At 40.4% G+C, this 25,919-nt stretch overlaps 2 protein-coding genes across 2 annotated transcripts in view; both read left to right on the forward strand.

Moving 5' to 3' along the window:
* The first annotated feature begins 358 nt into the window (after positions 1 to 358).
* cope (COPI coat complex subunit epsilon) lies at positions 359 to 6,745 on the forward strand. Its single transcript, XM_061032913.1, has 10 exons — positions 359 to 507; positions 652 to 714; positions 853 to 953; positions 2,035 to 2,187; positions 2,482 to 2,535; positions 2,791 to 2,872; positions 3,199 to 3,354; positions 4,717 to 4,785; positions 5,855 to 5,929; positions 6,311 to 6,745. The coding sequence occupies exons 1-10, from the start codon at positions 406 to 408 to the stop codon at positions 6,362 to 6,364; spliced, it is 909 nt and encodes a 302-aa protein (XP_060888896.1). The 5' UTR covers positions 359 to 405; the 3' UTR covers positions 6,365 to 6,745.
* Positions 6,746 to 7,831: 1,086 nt separating this feature from the next.
* cers1 (ceramide synthase 1) overlaps positions 7,832 to 25,919 on the forward strand; it is a 28,851-nt gene continuing 10,763 nt past the window's right edge. The window contains exons 1-2 of the mRNA XM_061032956.1: positions 7,832 to 8,695; positions 24,836 to 24,995. Of these exons, the coding sequence (XP_060888939.1) occupies positions 8,447 to 8,695; positions 24,836 to 24,995 (409 nt within the window). The 5' untranslated portion in view covers positions 7,832 to 8,446. The remainder of the gene's footprint in view (positions 8,696 to 24,835; positions 24,996 to 25,919) is intronic.

Raw genomic sequence — 25,919 nt, forward strand, 5'->3', positions numbered from 1 at the left:
TGCATTATAATTTCATCAAAATATTTATCGTGAATATTGTTTTTGACAGTTCTTACGAGTGCACATGTAGTTATGAGTAGGAGAAATACAGTTATGGACACCTGAAATATAATGACTGATAGGAGTAGCAGAAAATAGCAGCTCCAGAAACATACAGAAAAACAGATAACACATATCACAGACAGGACTAGACTTATCTTACTGCAAAAAACATCACAGGTTGCATTAGATCTTTGTATTCTTAACCTCTGAAGTGTCTTTTGCATAAACCATGCATTATACAAAAAATGGTCCTTTACAATTTATATTTGTGTTTTTTATGTTGAACTCAATCTCCCACAATTCTCGGGGCGAAACAGGAAGCTGACGTATATCTGCTACGTGTCAGGAACTACTGTTGTCAACATGGCGGCTCAACAGGGTGATGTTGATGAGCTCTTCGATGTAAAAAATGCCTATTATATTGGCAGTTATCAGCAGTGTATTAACGAGGCTCAAAAGGTGAAGGTAAGTATCAAACTGCGTGAACTTTATGAACTGACATACTGTTAACTCTAAACGTGTGAAGATAACGACATCCTTTAGCAGAAATGCTAAACATGTTAGCAGCTACATTGCTATGAAATACTTCACTTTTTCTTGTTTTAAAAGCCCTCGACGCCAGAAAAGGAGACCGAAAGAGACATGTTTTTGTACAGAGCCTACATTGCCCAGGTAAACCGACGTTTTTAAATCGAAAGCTTACGTGTTTCTTGTCATTAGCCGTAAACTACTGTGTATTTATGTCTGTCAGTGTTATAAGGTTTAATCAGAACTCTTTATACCATGTCCGGTTCTGTGTTGTCATTGCAGAGGAAGTATGCTGTTGTCCTGGATGATATCAAGGCCAACTCATCACCTGAGCTTCAGGCTGTCAGGATGTTTGCAGAGTATCTGTCCAATGAAAGTAAAAGGTAGGATATTGTATTTGAGGTGTAGGTCAACATGAAAGAGGGATGGGGCTGAACGATACCTTAATAATAATAATAATACATTTTACTTAAAGGCGCCTTTCAAAACTCTCAAGGTCACCTTACAGAGCAGAGATATAAACAACAAATTAACATTAAAAACACAAATGTACAGGATGTAAAAGGAGTTATGAGAATGATCAGATTGAATAAGCCAGTTCAAAAAGATGTGTTTTGAGATGAGATTTGAAAATGGAGAGAGAGTCGATATTACGGATTTGTGGTGGGAGGGAGTTCCAGAGGTGGGGGGGGGCAGAGCGGCGGAAGGCCCTGGACCCCATGGTGGACATGGTGCAGTGAGTTGAATGGAGTTACATACACTCCTTTTGTAGAGGTGCCTCATATTGACAAAAAAAGAATATATCTTTGTCCATAACGATAATTGACCATATTTAGCATCCCTCAAAAATGTACAAAAACATTTAAAAGTGTGTTTGTTAAAGTCCTGTATTGTACTAGCTTGCATTTGCTAAGAGTATATTAGATGTGTGTTAATATCAATACAAAAACGTACATAAGAAATACATGTCTTATCTATTAACTTAAAACTGAGTCATTCAAGTAACACAAAAACACTGAAATCATCAGAGTGAGTATTGAGATCAAACAGTGTAGGTGTGCGAAAACCATTTCAAAGTGGCCTTTCAAAGAGCTTTTTAAACCTGGTTAGGCTGGTTGTGTCTCTGATCCAAAGTAGTCAAAAGCTGTTTAAAACCATCTTTCTCGACCGCTTGAATTTGAACTGTATCCTTTGTAATATACTGACAAAGGAGTAGGATTGTGTGATATATACGTATATAATCTAAGATAATATCTTAATTGTTCTAACAATGTGTGAAATGACAATGTCGAGAATGTCATTATTTTCAGTGTACTTTGTTTAATTAGAAAGTATTGGCTTCATCAGAGACAATTATGATTTTTAAAGTCTATTACAGAATACTATACACATACATTATTACTCTGTGGCGGTGCAAAGTTTCTCTGGAGTGTAAAGTCCTTATTCTGTTTTTTTTCCTGGCAGGGATGCAATTGTTGCTGATCTAGAAAAAAAGATGGCCAAGAGTGTGGATGCTGCCAACACTACCTTCCTCCTGATGGCTGCCTCCATCTACTACCATGAGCTGAACAGTGATGCTGCTCTAAGGACTTTGCACCAGGGAGAAAGTCTGGAGTGGTAAGAGAGGATTGAGACTTAGTTTAAGTAGGATTTGGTTTACAATCTTGACAGATTCCAAGTTCAGCAAAAAAAATAAAATAAATGATTACTTATATACTGTATGTGTAAGACATGAACATAATTTGCATGAATTTGCAGTTAAAATGCTACAAATACATTAAGGAAAGTCAATAAGTGTCAGTTCTTGACAAAAACTCTCTGAGGGGTCACTCGGTTTGTAAGGTTGCTGTCCTGTTGAGGACACTAGCCTGTTACTGACTAAATTGACCTGAACATTTGTTTGTTTTTCAGCATGGCCATGAGCATTCAGGTGCTGCTCAGTCTGGATCGTGTTGACCTTGCCAGGTATGGCAAAACACATAAGCAGTGCATGATTTGCATTGAATTGTTGTGTGAGCCTTGTTATTTTACACTCATGTAAAACACCCAGGTGCTTTGTGAATGTGTTTACTGACGTGATGTGACAGTGAACATGTTGTAATCTCTTTTTAAAAAAACCTACAGTAAGGTAACAGGTTAAGTCTGGAATAATTCTAACATAAAAAGAAAAGTAAGCTTATGTTGTCTTTTTGACACGGGACTGTGCTTTCTGATTGACAGGAAAGAGCTGAAGAAGATGCAGGAGCAGGATGAGGACGCTACTCTCACCCAGCTGGCCACAGCCTGGGTTAATATTGCTGTGGTGAGGAGACCAGAGATTATCAATAAACAATATCATGAATTACTCCACACATATTGGATCAAATGGCAGGGGCTGCATGTAGACCAAATCATTTGTTTCCTAAAGGAAATATAGTGTGAAGTCATTTTTTAGTGCGATATAAAGCTCATCTCGCCAAAGAACTTTCAGAGTGCTCTGACTGAGGAGCCCCGTGACACCATTACAAGACAAACGAAAAAAGACAAATAGAAGTCGTCTTGCTCTTTTATTGGCGCCTCAGCGCGATAAGTGCTGCAGAATAGATTCATTCTTGCCTACATATGTTTACATTGTGCTTGTTGATCCAGGGCGGAGAGAAGCTTCAGGATGCTTACTACATTTTCCAGGAGATGTCGGACAAGTATTCATCGACGCTGCTGCTCCTCAACGGGCAGGCAGCCTGTTACATGGCTCAGAACAAGTGGGAGGAGGCTGAGGGAGTGCTGCAGGAGGCACTTGACAAGGTTAGAGGACTACCAGGTTTTAGTTTCTTTTGTCCCTCTTGTTTTTCACCTGTCACACACTATGTTATCTCACTTTGGCGTATATACATGGGATGCTCTCATTGGTTTTTCTGTGAGTCTGGTGATCCATTCACATCTTTAGAATTAAATCCTTAATGTCCTCTCCTTACAAGGTCAAACCCAATGAAGAACTGCATGCACAATAGAGGAGTTGGGGTGTGGTCAATTAAATGTCTAGTATGTCATTTGATATTCTTTACTGTAACACCATTTATTTTTCTGAAACATAAAAAGACCTAAGATGATAGTCTAGTTCCCTATATGTTAATGCCATATCTTGAAGATTATTATAGTTATTAAGAAACGTTTTACATTTAGATAAAGGGCTGTGTAATGCCACACAAGGTCTTAAATATAGTTTAAGGACGTAGCCTTGAGTGAAAACAGTGCAAGTGTACCAGTGTTATGTTGATGTTCTTTTAGTGCCTGTTTGAACTGCTCGTATTGTAGCAGCAGATGGCACCACATACTCTTTCAAAGTCCAAAGTGTTTGCTCATTGTCCTTAAGAAGAGAAGGTTATGAGATCTGGGGGGGGGGATGACGTGCAGGAAGAAGCCGCAGGTTGGACTCTTTCTACCTGCTTGGAGGACTCCGTACATGGGCCGCTAACTTACCTCTAGGCCATCTACGACCCAGATCTGTTTTTCTTTTAATTGCACATGCACTGTTGATGGTGAATTTTAAAACCAGACCTGAGTTGAACAGAATCCAATATGATTTTGTTGAATGGCACAAAAACTAAACAAGTTGTTTAGATAACTGTGGTGAAGCTAAATGTAAATGTTGAGCTTTTTTTTTAACACCCAAACAAAGCTTTGTTGTCCTCCTGCCTAATAGGGCAGGCTATTCATTGATGACTTGATTGGACAGCCCAACACAAAGTTTACTGGTTCAATAGTCACAGGCTGGATATTCAGTCATGTTCTCTTCCATTCAGCAGAAAGAGCAGAACAAGAGTATCATTTCACTTTACACTACTATACTTCAATGGCAACAAAAAAATAAATAACCTGAAAGGATTACCAGAAGTTATAACATAACTCATACTCACATAGACCTATACACGTGTAGCAATGCTTATAATCCATTCATGTGGGGTGTTCAAAGCTATATTTACCACCCTGTTTTCTGCTGTTATTGTGATATGAGAAATCAAAATGATTTAGTTTTTCTTATCAAAAATATTGGACCTGATGAAAGATGCTCAACCAAAGGTTCTCTTCTCTCTTGGTGTTTTGGCTTCTGTGCTCTCTTTGAGAATGACTGACTTGGTTTTTGTCCATCTCTGCTCCCCCCTTTAGGACAGCAGCCACCCTGAGACGTTGATCAACCTCATTGTGCTTACTCAGCACCTGGGCAAAGCTCCTGAGGTGAGACTTTGGACTTTCTGCTGTTAAGGAGGGGCCTCTTTAACATTCATCAGTTAAGCAGTTTCTCAAGACAAACTCATCCTCAGTCAAAAACCGACTTGAAAATCTTTCTCCAATAACACACTGCGCTTGGAGTCCAAGATGCTCTCCTCAGCAATTTTATCTGTGTTTGCTTTGATTAAAGCCGGCGAAAGCATTCAACCAAGCAATTTCTTGATTGCGTTAGTCCTCTATCGTGAAAAGTGTCACCTAAGCATTTCTTCTGGTTTAGTGCTGTGTGTGTGTGTGTTATCCACTCATGAATTCAGAGTTCAAAAGGATAAAGACTCTATCTGTTTTATGTTTGATGGTCTTGATAGTAATGCAATAGAACACTGACCATTGACACTAAAGCATAGTTCAAAAGTTTCTGTGTGATAACAGCTGATTAACACATCATGCCCTCAAGGTTAACTGCAGTTAGATATGAAATTTGAGCAAAATAACCTCTTGGTAGTAGATGGTCACTTATGAATATACTTTGTTTAAGGGAAATGAGAGTTAGACTAAATTAAAGTGTGTCATCCCTTGTCACTTGATATCTTAATCAGCAGCTCTTGTACACATCCGTTGAAGGATATACTGTACTAGGAAGTTTCAAAATGCAAAGCCATAGAGAACGTTTTCTCTGTAACATACATCATATATTAGCCTACATGTCAATTATTAAGCCCACAGCACAACTTTAGTTTCAGTTTGATGATAGTTGGATGTTGCTTAACAGTAATATACATACAAACACATCACCTTCCAACAGAGCCTGTAACACTTGGAAGTAGTGAGAAAAGCACCAACAAAAACTCAAGTGCAGTGCAAAGACAATGAAACATTCCTGTGTATGGTAGAAACTTGTGTTTAAAGTATCCTGATGGACTGGATTTTTCTTTTTGGTTGACAAGCTTTACTAGCATCTTTAAGTCCCTGCCTGTATAGCCGGCTTTAATGGTATGTGTATACGGGGCTTTATGGCTGTTTTCTCTCTCTCCAGTTTTTCCTTTTTAAATGTATGATCCATTACTTCTGTTCACAGGTGACCAATCGCTACCTCTCTCAGCTGAAAGATGCACACAGAGCCCATCCGTTCCTCAAAGACTATTTAGCCAAGGTAACTTCTTGTGCCTGTATTATTTCATGCTTTTGATTCCAAGGGACACCTCAGATCTATGACGGAGGACACTCAGATGTAAAAGATCCACACACTGGTGGACAAACTTTCATAATCTATACTCTGTCATAATTTCATTACTTGGCTCGTTTGTTTTGATGGCTTTGCACAATCCGGTGTGTCCTCGGGATGAGGTCAAGCAGGATGTATCTTTAGCCTTTGTCACACATTTTCTGTAGTTACGCTGGAGCACAGATGTACATAAACATGTTTTAACTGGGTTACAGTGTTACCAAAGACACCATGTGATTTACAGCTGCTCCCATGGTTGGATGTTTTCCTTATGTTTAACTGTTTCCTCTACTCTTTGTTTTGTTGCAGGAGAATGAGTTTGACAGACTAGTGATGCAGTACGCTCCAACTGCTACAGCATAAGACAGCGGCTCTCACTGAGACGTATCTCTGATGGACTTCAGTATAACATCCTGCAGAGTCAACAGTCTCTTTCTCTCTCTGACTTGCAGACCTGTATTTGTTTTGATATTTTTTACCTGTAAGAAAAAGTCGGCTTAATTGAAATTTGGCTGTTTTATTTAAACCAGAACAGAAATTATCATAACTCAGATGCAGAGAAAACATGTCTGCATTTGTATATTCATTCTGTATAGATTTGCATTTCTCTTCTACATAAACACAACTGTTTAATGTAAACATTCCCTTTGAAATAATGATGTCTAATAACTTTGTTGTGTGTTTTTTTCGTGAGGGAAACAGCTCATGCAAACACCATTTAAAACAAATAAACATAAAAGATTATGAAGGTGTTTTGTGTGCTTTCTAAAACATGTAAACGAAATGAAAGAGTCTTACGTGTCATCCTGTATTATAATAATAACTTTATTTATACAGCACCTTTTAAAAACACAGGTTTACAAAGTGCTTTGACAAACAAGAACAAAGCAAACTAAACCAAACACAGAAGAACATAACAAATGCAAAATACTAAAAATAATTAAATACAATTCAACAGAAAAGAACCCAAAGTGCACGATACCCAACAGACCGTCACAAGAACCATGATAAGAACCCAGGCAACACAAGAACCCAACAACACGAGCTGAGACCAAGAGGAACCAAAGATTTAAAAATATGTAAGAAACTAAAAGAGCTGAAGAAAATAAAAAGATAACAGCAATAAGAAGGTAAGAGCAGTAAAAGAAATAGAAACAAGTGGTTAAAGGATCAAAAAAACCCAAACTATAATATTAATACAAATAAAAAGTAAATATAAACATGAAACATAAATAGACTAAGTAAGATAAGATAAGAAATTACCAAGTTAAAACATAAGAGGAGATAAGATGAGCATATTAAGCAATAGTGTGCACTGTCTCTTTAAGTCATCTTTTTTAACCCTTCAGCGGTTCAAGCAGAGGCATACACTGAGCAGAGGGTTCAAATAGAAGATTGCGCCCCTAATTATGTCACGCCCCTGTGATTTTCTCTCTCCTCCTCTCCTCATTGTAACGTACCAGTTGAATCCTATTGAATGCACAGCGCGACTTGTCAAAACGCAGCTTTGAACACGTTTACTTTCTAGTCCAGAGCAGCAGCAGCAGCAGCAGCAGCGGAGGAGAAGAAGAAGAAGAAGAAGAAGAAGAAGAGGCGACGACAGCAGCCTCTTTAAAGGATCATTTTCCTCTTATTTATCCTTTTTTGTCCCCCCCCCCACCCTCTTGACTGGACTAACTTTGATACGTATGAGATTTGCCGGGTTCTCAACAATCTGCTGTGTGGGTACACGGATGTTATATAAGAATAACGGACTGAGATGCGCCCGCTCCTACCTTACAGTATAGCGGCTCAGTAATCGCATGTGGCTGTAAAAGGTGACCGACAACGACACATCTCAAACTGAATTCGCTCATGTATCGCGTGTGTGCTATATTACCTTTTAGGTTAATTTATTCTAATAGCTAGCTAGCTTTGAAGCCACTTGCCAAATGCTGGACCACACGGTATTGTGTGAGCGTCTGATTGAACTTAGCTAGACGGCTAACCAGGACGAGCTGCTGATGAGCCCGTGTGTGCGTAGCGGAATGAAGATCAGAAGAAACCTCCACCATACAGGCGCTAATGGCTCTGATTAACTGTTAAATCCCCGTCTAGTTATTGATTTATCTGATTATCAAATACAGTCACATAGCAGATTTTTTTTTTTTTTGGGCCCCGGTATCATTCATAAAACTATCCTGAAGGCGGAGAATGGGCCCCGTGTCTTAATGTGGACAACAAAGAATTAGGCTACTGAAGAGGTTAAGCTGGTTAGATAAGCTTGTTTTAGCGTTTTTAGTTCGAGCTAACAAGCTGGTTGGCGGATTAGTCGCACAGTCTGGACAGTGCAGCTCCTCGCACTCCCTCTGCCAATCACTTGGTGTATTTTTTTTATTATTTTTTTTTCCTTCTCTTTGCACGTTTTTTTTTTTTTTTTTTTGTTCTATCTGCGCCGCAACCGCAATGGGCAGTGACAGCGGGGAAGCCGCGCCGGTGGAAGTGGAGCCCATGCCGGGATACTTGGACCTCATCACCAGAGCATCCACCGTTATGTATGGCGCATGGAGAGACTGTAGCACATGCGGGCTAGAGCTCTCTAAACGGACTCTCCTGGATAACGCTTACATTACACTGACCGAAATCGCCCTGTTCTTCTTTTGCGCCTTTTTGTGGACGCAGGTCAGACGGGGACTGACAGAAAGTCTGTTTAAGGTGGGTGACACGCGCTCCCAAAACACACTGACACCATTCATTAACGGGTTTAGTAGATTATTCCTCTAATTAGAGCAACAGATCTGCACTAAGTGTGGCCTTCCCTCCCTCAGGAGATGCTGCTGAAGGCACAGCCATGCTCTGAGCTACAGACACAAACTGAAAGTGTGTTGTTGTGAGCATTACACCTTACCAAATATTACATCCAGGTGTTGTTGCAGGTACAGATAGAGTCAGTAAACAACCTTGTTTACCCTTGTTTTGAGCAAACATTTGTCTTGACCAGTTGTAACAAAATACAAATTCTGTCTCAAGAGTATAATATGAGGAATGTCTTAATGTTATCCTTTAATATATATCCAGTTCAACTGAAAGCTCATACAAAGACACCTTCTGTCATTTCATTGCTAAAGACCTAATGAAGTTATGATCCAGCTAATAACATTTAAGACTACACAAACTTAAAACTAAAACCAGAGGACCTTTCTTCATTTTAGTCTTTTTTAGTAATCCTATTCTAGATAACTAATACGGTGTTGAAAGTGAATTTTAACACGTTAATAGTCTGCAGAATATACGAGATATGTCTTTAATCCTTATTTATCGGGATATGTACCGTATGTTGTGAATACAAGCCAAACATACATTTCCATTTCATTCAGATGCTGCAGAAGTTGATACAATCCTTCTTTTTTTTATTGAATACTTTTTGGAACATAGATTCAAAGCGATCAATCATCGTGATACCAGCCTTGTAACACAGTTGTCTATTTTGCACTTAGACATATTCCATAAAGAGGAGAGGTTACCCTGGTTTAAATGTGTGAAATAAATCTCTGTTGTAAACAAATGTATTGATGGATGTAATTCTATTAGCCGGCCATTGCGTTTACATCACATGAATGGCTTTTATTTGAGATATGAGACCATCATGACATTTACATGCACATATCAAGGAGAATAAAGGCCAGCCTTTCTTTAGTCACCTGAGGATGAGCACTTACAAAACTGCAGTGTCTCTAAAAGCATCATCGTACCATCATTCTTACCCTAACAGAGAGAACAGACGCGCAGGCCACGAATGCTCTGATAGACTGGCTCCACGCCCAGGACTCCTATTTTCCCTTTACCCAGCTGCGTCCTGAGTACCTCCACCATAGCAGGGAGGGGCTCCTTCTCCACAGATAGCCTTGAATGTAGCTCATTATTCTGCCATGATTGTGGGTGGGGGTGGAGTGTCTCCACGTGGTGCATGCTCTGATGATGGTGTTACTGTAGTACAATGTAGTCCTGGGCCCCCATGTTTGAAACCAGATGTGGCCTGAAAATGCAAGGAATGAGGCCTGTTTCCCCCCCTGACATCATGTTTGTGGGTCTCTGAGGGTTTCTCTTATGGAACAGTATGGGATGAGCCATATTAATGGCCCAGATACTTTAAAGGCTATGAAGGACGAGGCTGGATTTTTTTTGTACCAGGTGAGGTAACAATAAGTCAGTGTGCCCCCGGTTATTTAGTGCATGTGTAATATCACCTTTACAGTGCTTACAATGATGAAGGGAGGATGGGTTCAGTGTTAGGTCGGCCATGCTCATCGAAAGATGAGGTGTCTCGTCAGAATAATACAACTACATTATCTGAGTTGAGCACAAACTGGTGTTTCCCTGTAAGTAATAATGGTGTGGGTTTGCTCAGTGTTGAAATACACAATTTCAAAAGCTCTGATGTGTGTTGAAGTGGCTTAGCTGTCAAACAGTATGAGCGCAATAAATGACAGCACGGACAATCGTGAGCACAAACACTTAATTAGGTTCAGAGCTCATTAAACTTCATGGACGTTAAATATTGGCTTTGACATGAGGGAACAAAGCACTGTGTAATCTTACCCTGCTATGGTTTTGTACGACGTTGTGTTTTGACATGAGAGGAATGAGTGTTTGCCGTAGTATACTACGAAAACATCCCTTGTGAAGCTCAAAGAATGGTGCGACAGGCATTCATGTATGTCCGTATTCCACATTGGACATCTGTTTTATGTTATCTTCATAATTTGTCAACTGGACCCACTCCTGCTTTAGATGAAGACACTTTGAAGAAACCTTGCTCTCCATACATTGTGACCGTTTTCTGATGTGTAATGGATCCAAGACAAACTGGGGTCAAAGGGCCGCCCCTGTGCAAAGCAGTACGTGGTGGAGCGAGGGGTTTTTGTCATGCTTTGCTGTAGTTCTTTTGCCTGTGTGTACAAGTGAGAGCAGCACATGTTCAGGTGGAACGAGACACAACTTGTTGATAAGACACTTGAGCTTTACTGTTTCATAAGTAAACATCATAACCTCCTAAAACTAAAGCGAGTATGGTCTTTAAGTCAAGCTCACCATTTACCTCCAGAACAGAGGATTGTTTAAAAAAAAAACATAAGCGATCAAACCTAGCAGTCTTAAACATTTCGTGTAGCACGGATGGCTGCGTTCCTTCCTCATTCTTTTTTACTTCTCTCTGCACGCGTAGGTCAAAGCAGTTCATGGGTCTGATGATGTAAATGAGTGCTCATCTGCTGGTTTTGTGAGTTGCATTTACAACCATGCGTGGGTTTGAGGTTTCAGGTGGGTCTGTTTTTTGCATACATTTTGTAAGTCAAAAGCATGCATGTGCAACTTCCTAATAAATTAGTGCGAAGCTTTCGTGGTTAGAACGAGGGAGGGGATAAATAAAACAGAGGTGGAAGGGAGAGAGAGGAGAGAGAGAGAGAGAGCTAGAGGAAGGAAGGAGGGGAGAAGAGAAGTGGGCAGAGAGGGGTTGTGTAGATGGGGCCAAGTGTGCTGACTCAGCAATGCAACAGCCAATCATTAACACAATTTCATACTCACACCCAATAACACGCATATCGTGGTCGAAGAAAATCATCGGTCACACACACATAGCATTGTTTGTCCATTTGAACATTTATAAGAGCACGCATTTTGAAGACGGAAACACTCTCTTTGCTCAGCTGTGGCCAAACCTCTCTAGTAGCAGCAGTTTATTACCACTCTCTTAAATGCCTCCCTTAGCCCCTCACACACTCACACACACACACACACACACACACACACACACACACACTCACACACTCTGAGGCAGTCACTCGAACAGGAGAGCAGCGTTGTGCTTGCCAGGTCCAGCCTCGTTGCAGAGCTTATCTTCCTGCATGGAGCAGCTGAGTAGCACCTCATCCCCTGCTGTTGTTCGAAATGTGAAAGCAGCCTGAGGTTTGACAAGGTCTCCGACCACGTATCCCAGATCACATTCCACTAAGCCCCTGCTCATTGTCTTACATTAGCCGCAGTGAGACACCCGATACTGGATTTGTGGTGAAGGGGAAGTGCTATCCATTCAGCTAAAAGTGCCCACTCAGGTGAAACTTGCTTGTAATTTTGACACAGATTGTGTGCAATTGTAAATGGAGATTGATTATTATGCTCCTCTCCTCTCCTCTCCTCTCCTCACCCCTCCTCTCCTCTCCTCTCCTCACCCCTCCTCTCCTCTCCTCTCCTCTCCTCTCCTCACGTGAGTCGGCTAGATTATTTGTCATCTCATCTTATTGCCACCTGATCTATAGCTTTGTGAGCTTCATTGTGTCATACATCATTAACACAGAGCACATATATTTTCACTATAATGTCAGACCCCCACCCCACCAAACATATTAAATCACAAGTTGTCAAAGTGATAGATACAGTTATACAAGTCCATCATATTTGCTTACATTTACATCACTTTTTGTTACACATGCAGTATTGGGGACGTGTCAGGGCACATGCTTGTGCTGCTGTATATGTATGTTTTAATGAAAACATGGTATAAGTGTTGTTATAATATTTTTTTATCATTTGGAATCGCCTGCTGGCTTAAAGCACTGATGCACTTTTCTGATTGGCTGCCTGCAGTTCTGTTCAGACGTGTACTGCCTTTGGCATCAAGCGGTCCACTTTACATTTTCTACTGAAGGATTTTACTGCTTGCTTGTTTAAGTTTCATGCTTATTTCAATATACCTGCATTTTTTAGTATTTGGACCTGTTATATCTTAACCATTTTGACACGTTATTGCAGTTTGTGTACGCTTGAGTGAACAGCTATTACCAGCATCTGCAAATGTTTGGAAATCAAGCAGGGCATCCGTATGACAGTGAACTTGGCCTTTGCTAGTAAACACCCACTCCAGAATGAAGTAGAAGCTTTATTAAAAGGATTTGCTGATTTATTGAGAAGAAGTTGAAGAAAAACAATCAGAAACGATTCAAGAAATCTGCAGAAATATAGAAAAACAAAAATGCTTTAGTCCCTGTCTTTTATGTTTCCATTATTTTCTCTCTCCTGTTCTTAAGTCTTGAATTTATAACCTTGTTTTTTGGATGTTAGTTGAACATTACATGACAATTAAAGATGTCATCTCATAGTCTAACATCTCATTGCCTAAACAAAAAAAACTATTAGCTGATAAATTGATAATAAAAACAATACATCAGGTGAACACAGAAGAAAATAACCCTTAGAAGTTTTCATAGATTCTCAGCTTTTGAAAAAGGAGTTTGTAAAAGCCTCTAATATACATGTTATAGAAACTGATCCTGGAGTTGCTGTAGACATACAAAGCGGACAGCAGGTCTATAAATTATTCCGCAGAAGGAAGAACAGGGGGGTGGCTGTGCACTCTTTAATACGGTGAATCATAGCCAGAGCAGCCATATGTAGCACCAGCTACAAAGAAGCATCGTGAATCAGCTCTGTTTGCCGACTGTGACAGTCTGACTCTTTTCTGGATAGCAGGAATGCGCTGCGAGGCCTTGACCGCTGCTGTGGCGGCCTCTCAATCTTTCTCTCTTCCTCTCAGTATCTGTCTCACTTACTCACCTCCGGATAGACACAGTGGACAGGCTGTCATGAAACAAGAACACACTGTCAGTGTAGGATTCACACTTGGCAGCTGTCTCTCCTCTCTATAATAGTGAAAGAGAGCAAGTGGTCAAGGGAAACCAAAGTACATTTTTTCCTACGTGCCTATCGTGCTTCGGCGTGTTACGTACATGGGGTGTTTATAATGTTTATAATGTTTTGTCTCTTTATGTCTCTTTACTTTTGTCAAGTGTATGATCTCAGAAGCAATTGGATCAGTTTCACTTTCCCTGTTTTCCCTCTCTCTTGTCTCTAGAAAACTCTGGTACATCTGCATGGACTCACAATGAGAAAGGGTGCACTTTGCTCTGCTAAATGTGGTGTGAATAGTTGTCTTGTTTCTTCCCTCTCTGTCCCCCTCTCCCCTCTCTTTTGGTTTTGGGTTTGCATAGCGACATAGCTAGTTAGCCCAGACCAGAGGATTGAGAGTGTTTTGGATCTTAAGGGGAACAAGCTCACATGTGGCAGTGATTAAAGAACTTGCTCTAAAAAAAATGACTCAAGCTAAAGTGTGACTCAAAGTGACTTCACCTAGCATTCTGTTTGTTTACCCTTCAGGAGGTCTGAAAGCCGTGACATTTTGACAAAGAATGAAAGATATTTTCCAGTGATGATGATTGACGAATGTTTCAGCATCCTGTAAAACTGGCTTCAAAATTCCCACCCAGACATGTTGTGACAAAAGTTCAAGCAACCCTGTGGAATCCAAGCACAATTCTCTATTGAAAGCTAATCTACGGTTGCAGAATGTGTTGAAATTCTTCTAAAAATCAGTCAAAAGGGGCGAACTGCGGCTGTTATAGTACGGGGCTTGGTCACAGACTGTAGTCTGTTTGGCTATAAAGGCCGTCTTCCTGCTGTCAGGATGCGGAGAAGCATTGAAGAAGCGTTCTCACGGATCCAGAATCTCATTCCAGAAGCTACAAGAAACATCAGTCATCAGCACAGTCGCGAGCAATTGGCTGGGTGTAGAGACGTCAGAATAGGGGCAGTTCCTTTTTTATATAAATTTAAAGTAATTTACATCTGGACTACAATTCATTTTAGTGTCAATGTCATAATGAACACAACAAACACAACGCAAAGTCTGCCTGAAACCTGAAAGGATTACAATTAATTTTTGTATACATAATACATAATATGGTAGAAGAATGCTTTATGTTGTAAGAGAAACATGATTCAGCAGTTTGGAATATTTTAGACCTTGAAGAAGCAACGTTTCACAAAGTCAGGCAAACTGTGTAAAACATGATGAACAGCAAAGAACTGTTTAACAAATATGCAAACTATTATTAGTTTTATTTATTCCTACACAAGTCGAAGTTGTGTTAATAATCAAATATGAAAGTGATTTAGGGAACCAAAACCTATTTAACTCAGACTGAGAGTGACCTTTAATTTGTTTTCAAAAACATTTTTCACGGGGCGCCGGCGGCTTGGTGGTTGGTGCGTGCGCCTCATGTGGGGAGGCTGTGGTCCTCCCGACGGGCGACCCGGGTTTTAGGTCCGGCTTGTGGCTCCTTCTCTACTCTTTCTCTCTCCCTCATTTCTGACTCTGTCCACTATCCTTTCTCAAAAGAAAACGTTTTCTACTCATTCTAGTGGGTAAAGATAATATTGAATTGAACATTTCACTATAAAACTGAATGAACGTTAGATATATCCATAGATATGACATGATGTGATACAGATCCAAAGCCCTATGTGTGTGTGCCTTATTTCTTCCTGTGACATACATGTACATGGATGATAGCTTTACATCTATCCAGACGCCCTATCATTATTCAAATCCATTTGATTATTAGTTTGACAGAAATTTGGGACTGCTTAAAAAAAAAAAAAAACTTGCAGCGCGTGGGCAGTTTGAAGTGTATCATCACTCTGCATGCTTTCACTTTTCAACCCATGTGTGCATATTTATCAAAAACAATGAGTCAACATCATTGTGGCCACTTTGGATTCAAAGAAAGACTGCATGACTCACAATTTATAAGTTATAGTCATTCATTCCCTAAAAGATAACAAAGGGGACATAAAGGTAAGTTAGAAAACACATTCTAACATCTCTGCAGTCATCATTGTTTGTCTCTGGATTTGAGCGTATTGGAGAGTTTGGAACTCACTTTAGATTCTCTGTGGGTGGATAATTATGGTGAGCTCATGAACTGTCGACTGTTGATGCATACATAGATTGGCCTGTTGAACACACACACACACACACACACACTTTTATACCAGTATACTCTTTTCAACTGTGTTGCCAAACGGCATGGTTAGTGCATAATGAATGGCAGCCATATGTCTACTGGCTGTCAGCTTGGGAAGGGAGCAGCTTGAGTGAATATCTTAACACTTCATCGAGGCTCTATCATTTCATCTCTTCATTTTAAACTCTCTTTTCTGTTCATTTAACTAATACAGAAAAAAGTAGGATTGTAAAGAGACATACAACAAAGTCAAAAAATATGTTCTAGTGTAATCATAAGACACTTACATAAATAATATGACCCCACATCACGAGCTTGAGCTTTCTTGCTCACAGCAAAATAAATAGAAGTCAATGTACAGCTGCATCCAACAGAGATCTGGCTGCATGCCTTTAGTTTGCTTGAATTTTTATCTGTAGATCATTTCTGTTGTGTGTGAAGTACATGCAGCAGTGTAGCAAAGTAAGGTTTGAACCAGTGGAAAGGACAAATACTATCCTGTGTTGGTGTATAAATGTATTAAATACAAGAAGAACTGTTGAGGAATAAAACACTGGCATGAAAACATTTAGACTTCAGGATAATAAAAGATGAAGCATGGCACAGGAGAGAATAAGTGAGTTGAAAGCGCGGTTCTGTCATTGTGTAACACTCATAAAGACTAATTATTGATACAGGATGGACACACTATATACATAGTAAATAGTAAATGGACATGAGCTGGTATAGGGCTTTTCTAGTCTTCTGACTACTAAAAGCACTTTAACAACGCAGGTCACACCTACCCAATCATTTTTTTGGAGAGAGGACAGTGGATAGAGTCGGGAATCAGGGAGAGAGATAGTTGGAGATGACATGCGGGAAAGGAGCCATAGGTTGGATTCAGACGTGGGTCGCCCGCTCGGAGAACCATAGCCTCCGCACATGGGGCGTGCACACTAACAACTGCGTCACCCGCGCCCCACAGGATGCTCTTTAAAGTGGTCATCAGTATTAACTACTTCCATTCATACACATTCACACACCGCTGACAGCAGCCGGAGCAACTTGGATTTAAGTGTCTTGCCCAAGGACACATCAGACATGTGGCTGAAGGAGCTGGGGATTGAACACTCGACCTTCCGGTTGAGATTTGACCAGCTCTACCACTGAGCCACAGTTGGTGTATCAGTTGGTTATAGGGGCGATAACCGACTGATACACCCAAAGTCCTGCTTAAACATGTTTTAAAAGTAGTGATGTTGGCTTTAAGTTTTAGACAAAGGCTGTTTAAGTGTATTAGAAAGGATTGTTTAGTTTGACAAGCAGGTTTGAGGAGATTGTTTCCGCTAGGATCAACTAATAGGTTAGACCTGCTCCTGCTCTCTGTCTTTCCCTCTCTCACTCACACAAACACATTCTGAAACATATCACATTCATGTTCCCACACAGAGGACAGAACCCTCATTTAAATATATATAAATTTTCTATTTATGTAACAGGAACTGAAACTGTTGCTGGTGATGCATGTTTAATTTGGACTCAACAGGCTACTTGCCGTAAGGACCAGAGGAAGTTGTGAGTTTGATAGGTGCATTAGCTTCTATTAGCGATCAAATCTGTTAAAATCTGTGTTAAAAGGTTTTTCATGATGTAAACACTGAATACATTTGAATCGTAGCCACATTTTTGTCTTTTTTCAAAGCAGGGTGCATGAACATTTGCCTAATCTGCAATGGTGACAGGGCCAGAGCGCACCTAATACAGCCTTTAAAAAAAAGGTGTTTTTACATGCCAGTCAGTCATACACTTTGTGGTCATTTTCTCTCTCGTGCAAGAATGTGGGTGATCATTCAGTTACGTACTTGGTTGCAAATTAGTTTGCTTAAGGACGAGGGTGCCTCTGGTTGTCATGTGCTTAATCAAATCCAGTTCAAATATTCAGTCATCCAGCGTCAGTTCTACAGCTCTGGTGAACTGGCCATCTGGAGAGATGTGACATCTCCTGGTGGATCAGAAATTACAGCAAGACCCATGAAAAACATTGCATGCTGTGTGAAGTGAGCTTCATCCAGATGTGCTTGAATACATTCAGTACATGTTATGACCTCGTTATTTTTGTTGGAATAAAAAAAAACGCTTCTCTGGGTTTATTGCATTAAGCTTCAGAAATTAACTCCTGCAGAAGATTTTAGTGTTCATCCACGTCAAACTGAGTATAATACAGTATAATAGCATCTGAGCAAAATTCATCTGTATTAAACGGTGGTTAATAGGATAGTAGGCTTCCTCACCTCAAAGTTTGACCCAAAAATATGTATCAAGCATGTATAGTTGTTTTATTTCTAAAATAGAAGCCTACTTAAAGCACAGTATTTATTTTAAGGGGTGAGAACTCGAAGGCTTAATTACGGTATTTGGAAGAAAAAACAAATCTGTGGCTATAAAATACAATACAGATGAATAGAAGCTGGCCTAGAAAAGAAAGTGCTGCTACTTTATAGAAACACTGAATATATAAATAAATAATCTTCACCAAGTCACACACTACTTTTCAGTCACAGTGTTTGTCATCTGTTTTTATTTTCTCTTAATGAGGCACGTACCATTTAACAGCTGACTCATCTCAGCATGCGTCCACTGAGGACATCGACAGGAGGTGTGTGTGAGGGGTTCATGACTGATAAAGCTGCCATTACCCAACATTCATGGACTGGAGAGCCATACTGTCTAAGTTAGTAAGGGTGTTACATTATACAAAAATCTCTGTTAGGTACATACTCAGTACAGTAAGGGAAACAAATGCAACACGTTATTTTTTTTCCCTTTATTAGGAGAAGTTGGAACTTCCCTTTTACACATTGTCTTAAGTGCAGCAATGACAGTCAAAAAAGTAAATCTACTTCATTTTAAACGTCATTGCTATTTGTTATGCCTTTGATCTGTTCAGAATCACCAGCTAAAAGGGGAGCTGTGTTTGTTCTGCGTAGTCTTTTTTTTTACTAGTTAGTGAGGTTCACGTTTGTGTTTTGCATCTTCAAATGCTTTAATAAGTTGGATGTTTTGCCAGCAACATATCCGATTGCCGCTGAACAACGTCGGCACACTATTCTCGTCTTGTTAACTTGTCTTTGTCCATTGCTGTATTTCACCAGGAAACTGAAATCTTCCCAAACAGAAGAACTCAGTGATAGTCGGGGGAACTCCGTGCTCTTGCTGCTCTTTTGTTGTGACCGCCATGACATTCTTAGCATGCTGTCTGTGGTGCGTTCCCGCTTTGTGGTCTGTTTGGGAACTGGGATTGATGTAGTTTTGTTACGCACGTAGCGTACAGAAAGTCCTGTACTGTAACGGTCCGGTACGAGTTAGTATGTGCACAGTACAGAAAAACAGGAGCCAGAGATACAGGATGGGGGTTGATGATAATGTAGTGTACAACATAACTGTTTCCCACACTTTGAATCATCTTTATGTGGCTTAAAGTCCACTTGTTTTTTTCTTTTGATTTAGATGTATTTTTTGATTTGTGTTTGGTGAAACCTACACTACTCTGTACATGACCTTCTTAGACAGTATGCAGAATTACATTTCAAATCATTTAAATTGATGATCAATTTGAAAAATGATGTGAGTTAAAAGTAAACTGGCCCCCATGTAAATCCAAAAACACATCAGGACAGATCCCATACTGTGTACAGAAATAAAAACAAATAGATCCCAATGAAATTAGATAACCTTAAACACATTGTCTGGATGAATTAGTCAAATGAAACGAAACACTATTTAGCCTTGTTGACAGGCTACCAAAATAACTCACGTTTAATCAGTCCATAGTTGGGCTTAAACTATTGAAGCATGTGTTAAAAAAGAAGAAGATTCAAAGCAGTAAATGGCAAAAAGCATTTAGCCAGGGCGGACTCACTTTAGAGAATCTGCAAGCAACATTTGCTAACAACAATTCCAACCTTATTTTTCAACGCATCAATGATGTCACGTTACAAAACAGCCATCACATCAAAGTCTCAACATTGTATAATGTTCAGCAGCGAAAGTGCATTCTGTCTCCGTCTGAAGCTAGAGCTTTATCCCCAATGACAGCTGTCCATTCTTAGTGAGATCACAGTCTCTGTTTCAGGAGAGGAAGAGTAGATGGTTAATGGCTCCAATTTTTGATTTAGAGAGGGAAATGGCATTAAGACCGACCTAGAGCTTCAGGAAAGGTCTAGAAAAATATCCCCAAACAATGTTTTATATGAAATAAATCCCTGATAAATAGGCTATAAATACTTGGATATGTACGAGGAGTCCAACACTCGTCCATTTGATGAGCTGTTGTAAATCCAATTTGTCCCCATTAAAGAAGAAAGACGCAGACACAACGGAAGGAAACTGACAGACTACTAGGAGGGAGCGAGTGACGTCTGATTAAGAGAGAGATAGACGTTGGACAGAGCTGAATGATTGAAAAAGGTTGAATGGATTTGCACGTCTTACTGAACAGATGAGCTGTCATCCTGACTCACTGGCCGAGTTAACTTTCTTATGCAACAGGCCAGCAGAGTCAATTCACCTGCTCGGCTCTCTCATTACTCGCTCACAAGGCTTGGGGGGGAGGGGGGAGGGGGGGGGGTTGTAAGGGAGAGAAATAGATGGGATGCAGCTGCAGATGAGGAAGGGGGGGGAAAGGAAATGATGGATGAGGAAGGACTGGAGTGGAAGGAAGATGGAGGTCGTTTTTAGCCACAACAGGGATGTAGGGTTTTGCCAGCGTCCCTGTATGGTTGCTAAGGGAACCACATATTGCCATCAGTCGTTTACACTGCCTCTGTAATTTCCTTTCCTCCTTATATTTAAAGGCCGCTCGTCTCCCTTCTTTAGCGAGAAGAAGCCGACAGTGAAACAGTATCCAGTGATACCCTGAAGTCAGCGAGAGTGTGTCTGTCAGGGAGCGAGGAAGAGAAGAAGGGAGCTGTTGAACGGCCGTAGGTCCCAGCTGAGTGTAATTCAAGGCTCTGTCATTTGTGCGACAGAGGACGAGTGGATTATCTCGGTGTCCTTGACCCACTATACCCCCACTTTGTAGGCTGGCATAGAAAAGTAAAGGGTAGATAGATAGAGTGGGTGGATAGGACACAGTGTGATGGTGGGCTGGCTGGCACACAGAAACAAGAATGTAGGCTGTTATATAATCACTTACAATCTGCATAAAAAACAAAGATTTTGTCCGAGCTGTTTGGTTTTGAAAACTTTAAACCCAGGACCAGAATAAAGTGAAGGGGGGGGGGGGCGGTGTACTTCTGTCCAGGTTGTCATGAGAAGCAAAAACGACCAAGAAATAGTCACGCAACTGCCAACAGCAGATCACCGATGAACTACTGTCACATCAGGTGTTGCAGGGCCCGGACGTGTGCAAATGGAGTAATCAGGAAAATGCTAATTCTAATGTGATTCAGGGTGATAATTCAGAAGAAGCTCTGCGATGACAATGGCAAGCCCACGTTAAATAACAGATCCATTGGAACACAATAGGATGGCAAAACAATGCTTTGCTGTTTACGTCACAATCAGGACATTTTTTCAAACTTGTTTTTTTTTTCTTCATCGCAAGCATCATGCAAACTCAAAGTGTTTACAAGAACTCTACAGCATCAGGACCTGCACCTTTAATAATTGTTGTAACCATATGAAAGTGTAGCAACAACCTTTAGTGGTTACTTCCAACTTGTGCTGTACTCATTTAGCATCAGTTATAATTTAACATTGTAGAGGTTTCTGTTTGTACTCCCTTTGTAAAGTGTTTGTCACCTATTACAGGTGTTTTAAACACAGCTTTTGAATTCAATTTCTAGGTGTAGAGACCAGTGATTTTCCTTACTTACTTCAATATAAAAGAGAGGAAAACTATCTTGTAGCCAACATGGTTAAAGGCTTCCAAATAATTATGTTGCTCTGTTACAGATCCAGTACAAATACATTGTAAACTCTCACCTCCAAACTAACAAAATCAGCATTACTATTATGTCTGTAAAATGGAGCTAATACTCTTCCACTTCCACTGATACTCTGATGTTAAACTGGAGTAAAGAATCCTGTTATGCGTACACATACCTTGGCAATAAAGCTGATTCTGATAACCCAACAGTGTCACTGAGCGTCAGTGTACCTTCAGTGCCATGAATTTAAGATGACACAGATTAAATGAAAGAAAACAGCACATATGTCGTTACATATTCAGAGAGGCAGAGGTGCCAGAAGTGAGGAAGCCAAAATGGTGATGAACAAGTCAGACATGAACTGCAGAGGCACAGCTGGTGTTTGCAGTTACATGTGTCTGCCACTAGTATGTGTCAGCCTTGTGAGTATGCACAATTGTGTGTAGGCTTCTATTTTTCTGTTTATCAGAGAGGGGTGATGTGGTGGAAGACTCAGGGGGTATGCGTTGTACTGACAGCTGGCTTCTATAAATAAATGTCGCAGGCAGGGGGGAGACGTAGGGGTGGGGAGAGAAAGAACGAGGAAGCTGAGAAGGGTGAGAAATTACGTGGGGGTTGAAGGGGGGAGGCAGAGGATGGGTGGGCTGATACAGATGTACTGAGACTGAGACTTGAAAGAATGTGTTGAGTGTCCTGCGCTCCACTGTGCTCTGGTCATGACTTGCTGAACACACACCACATGTCGCCTCAAGTCTCAGCCAATCAACTGCCTCTGCTGGGATCATGTGCCTCCTCCCGTCTGATGCCATCTTTTTCACATCTGAGGCCCACGAAGTCTGTCTCTGTTACATTTTCTCAGTGTTTCTCTGTTAGCTTCCTTCCTTGTCCCGTTTCACACATTTGTGACTCACGGAACCCACAAAACCACACACGAAGAGACAGACAATGAGAAAAGAAATGGATAAAGACATGAAGAGTTGTATATATTTGTGTGTTTCATTTGCATGTAAGACAGCATGGTTTTCTTTTACCTCCATTAATTTGTCATGAAATCCGTCAATGAGCCGTCTCAGATCACATCCTGCAGAGGATCTGCTTGGTAACAACTGACTGAGACGTACTGTGTCACTAGACACTGGCAACTTTCACTTTCCTGCCTCCTGTTACATTTCATTGCCTTTCAGTGGTGTGTGTGTGTGTGTGTGTGTGTGTGTGTGTGTGTGTGTGTGTGTGTGTGTGTTTGTTTCTGAGTGTACATGTGTGTGTGTGTGTGTGTGTGTGTGTGTGTGTGTGTGTGTGTGTGTGTGTGTGTTTGTTTCTGAGTGTACATGTGTGTGTGTGTGTGTGTGTACATGTGTGTGTATGGGGCATTTTGTTTATTAGGCAGTGAGCTGGGTTTGGTTTCCTATCTTGGCACTGAAATGACAAACCGAACACCTACCTGTCTCATTGCCCAGCTGACGTTCCCGTCTTACCCTTTTAAACAATCTTTCTTTACTTCTATTTTTTTTATCTCTCTTACTGCTTTCTTACTGTGTGTGTGTGTGTGTGTGTGTGTGTGTGTGTGTGTGTGTGTGTGTGTGTGTGTGTGTGTGTGTGTGTGTGTGTGTACATTTCCTTGTTCATTTGATTTGAAGAGAGAAAGCAGCAGTGAGGAGTCGGTTGGACTGAGGAGGGAAAGGAGGAAGATAACAGCCTGTTATCAGGCAACATCAGGGCATTCTCTCTGACTTCCTCTATTTCTGCTTGCAAAGCAAACCATAAGCAGACTTGTGAAAGACACATTTCTGAGTTCAGACAGTCACATGCACGTAGTGCTCTGTGGGTTATTTCACACGAATGTCAGGATCGCACAAACAGGAAGGAAGTAAAAATTTCCTGTCACTCAACAGTTCTGGGAGCAGGACAACAGATGGGTCATCTGACACTTTCTATCAAGATCTCGATATAAAACTACTGAATGATTGCACTAATGTTGATAACTATTTTCCCTTTTAGCGTAAAATATGTCGTCATTCTTCCAATCCTTACAGATAAAACAACCTTTGGTTTAACATTACCTGTTTTACAAGGTCATTTGGGGTGTATTATTCTGTGTTGTTTTGTTTACACCGTGCCTTCGCGTCATTTCCACCTGTGTATGTCAATGGAGGCAAGTTCATTACTATGGGAATTTCCGAGATATCAGACTTGTTTGCTAAAGTCCTCCCCTCCGTAATATTGCGGCCCGTAATGTGCCGCGAGTGCGTTAAAAAAATCTCAACTTTTGCAGTGGACTTTAGAGGCAGTGTGCTAGCTTAGCTCAAATGCTGCTAACTAGCTTACAGGCTACGTCCTTCGATTCAGTTGTCGATGTTGATCGTAAAGGGAGTTTGTATGATAAAAAAATGACTTTTTATCTAGTTTTAACTCATTGTGAATCAGAGTAATGTCATTCTGATAAAATATGGTTATACTGTATTTATCATGTCATTTTGATATGAAACACAGTCATCCTCTTTATTAGTATGTGAAAAAAGCCCCGTGGCTTAAGGTAACTTCTATCAGCTTTCTTTCCGTCCATAAAGAAATAAACTTTCTTGCAAAGAGGTCCCAGCTCATTTTTCCTGTCATAAGATGCGGTTTAAATATCCACTTTTTTATTTCCACAAGCAAGTGGATATTTAACATTTTTGGTGTGCTGCCCTGAAATACTCTCAATCATTTTTTGGTTGAGGATTCTGCACCCATATAAGATACTGAGGGTGAGCGCGTGTTTTGATTTACCTTCTGTTTAAAAAATCTACACAATGAAAGACTGCCTTTCTAATCCATCATTCACATAATGGACAACATAAACCCTTCTTAATTTAATTGACACAGTGACCAAATATTTAATCTCGCCTTCGTAGCCACAACAGTGCATTAACAGAATTGTTCGCTTCACCACACAGACTGAACTGAGAGCTCAGTGTAAAACAACACCCTCTGAATTAATCAGGTCTTGTGTCCAAAGGCCTACTACCTGTATACCCAGCCGAATGTCTGAAGAAAACTGTGACCTTAATTCTAACTGTGACTTCCTCTCCTCTGTCTGATTCTTACAGCCTCTAGCACAGTGGTGGAAGCTGCTGCCCAAAGATGCTGCCAAGATGCCCGAGAGCGCATGGAAGCTGGTCTTCTACACCATGTCGTGGTCATATAGCACCTACCTGCTCTTCTTTACCTCCTACTCCTTTTTCCACGACCCACCCTCTGTTTTCTACAGTAAGATACACAAAACTGTGTCTACTCCTTTACATTTCAAAATCATTTTCCAGCATTTAATATGTTCTATAAAATTTGAATTTGCTCCTTTAAATTCATGTGAATTGTTTAAATATGTTTAATAGCAGTTAAATTTTGACTTAGAAAAACTGTTTAATTGTACCATAACTGGACCAGTTTCATACCTAGCCCCTAGGTAGGTGCTAGAGGGGCTAGGTGCGATGGGTGCTGACATATTTATCTGATTAGATCATTTGGAGTCAACACATGCGCAGAGGGAGTCTTGCTAGGGAAAGCTGCATTATTGACATCCCAACCCGTCCTGCAAACCAAAAACATGCATTTCATTTTCCTGTGAAAAATGGGAAAGATCCCTTAGGTGGGTACAGTCCACACAAGAAAAGATCCCTGTTTTTAAAGCAGACGTGGTCTTGTAAAGTTCAACGAGTCTTGTGTTTGTTCTTGTTACTTTTCCTCTTGCCCTTACTTTGCTCATCTGGTAAAGAATGCTACAGGAGCCACATTTGTCAACAAGCCGGGGTAGCTTCATTCTGTAATAATCAACTGGCAAGTTAGAACATTTACCAACCAAATCAGCCACCAGTCTGAAAGACGTTGATATCCACTCAGCACAGTATTTTACCATGCAAGCAATCTAGCTAATGTCAGCAAGCTAAACCAAATCAAGTTCCCTAAATGATTCAGTTAACCTGATAAAACCTACTGACCTTAGTTTTCAGGGAACGTCATTCATTCACATTTGATTTATTTGCTAATTTCAGTGAATGATTCCAACACAACATACAGTACATCATACAATATTTTCTCAAAATGCTTTTACACTGCTCATGAACAAACAGGAGCAGGAAGAAGAAAACGTATAAAACAAGCCCTTACTGTTGTCTTTCACAAATCATATCCAAT

Source organism: Labrus mixtus, chromosome 3, assembly GCF_963584025.1.
Source record: "Labrus mixtus chromosome 3, fLabMix1.1, whole genome shotgun sequence".
Taxonomy (NCBI): Eukaryota; Metazoa; Chordata; class Actinopteri; order Labriformes; family Labridae; genus Labrus; species Labrus mixtus.

Bases quoted from the DNA above. Each gene is read 5' to 3' on its own strand.
- cope (XM_061032913.1), top strand. From the start codon at position 406: ATGGCGGCTCAACAGGGTGATGTTGATGAGCTCTTCGATGTAAAAAAT. The intron at 2,536-2,790 runs GTATGGCAAAAC...TCTGATTGACAG, and splicing joins GATCGTGTTGACCTTGCCAG to GAAAGAGCTGAAGAAGATGC. The intron at 5,930-6,310 runs GTAACTTCTTGT...GTTTTGTTGCAG, and splicing joins TCAAAGACTATTTAGCCAAG to GAGAATGAGTTTGACAGACT.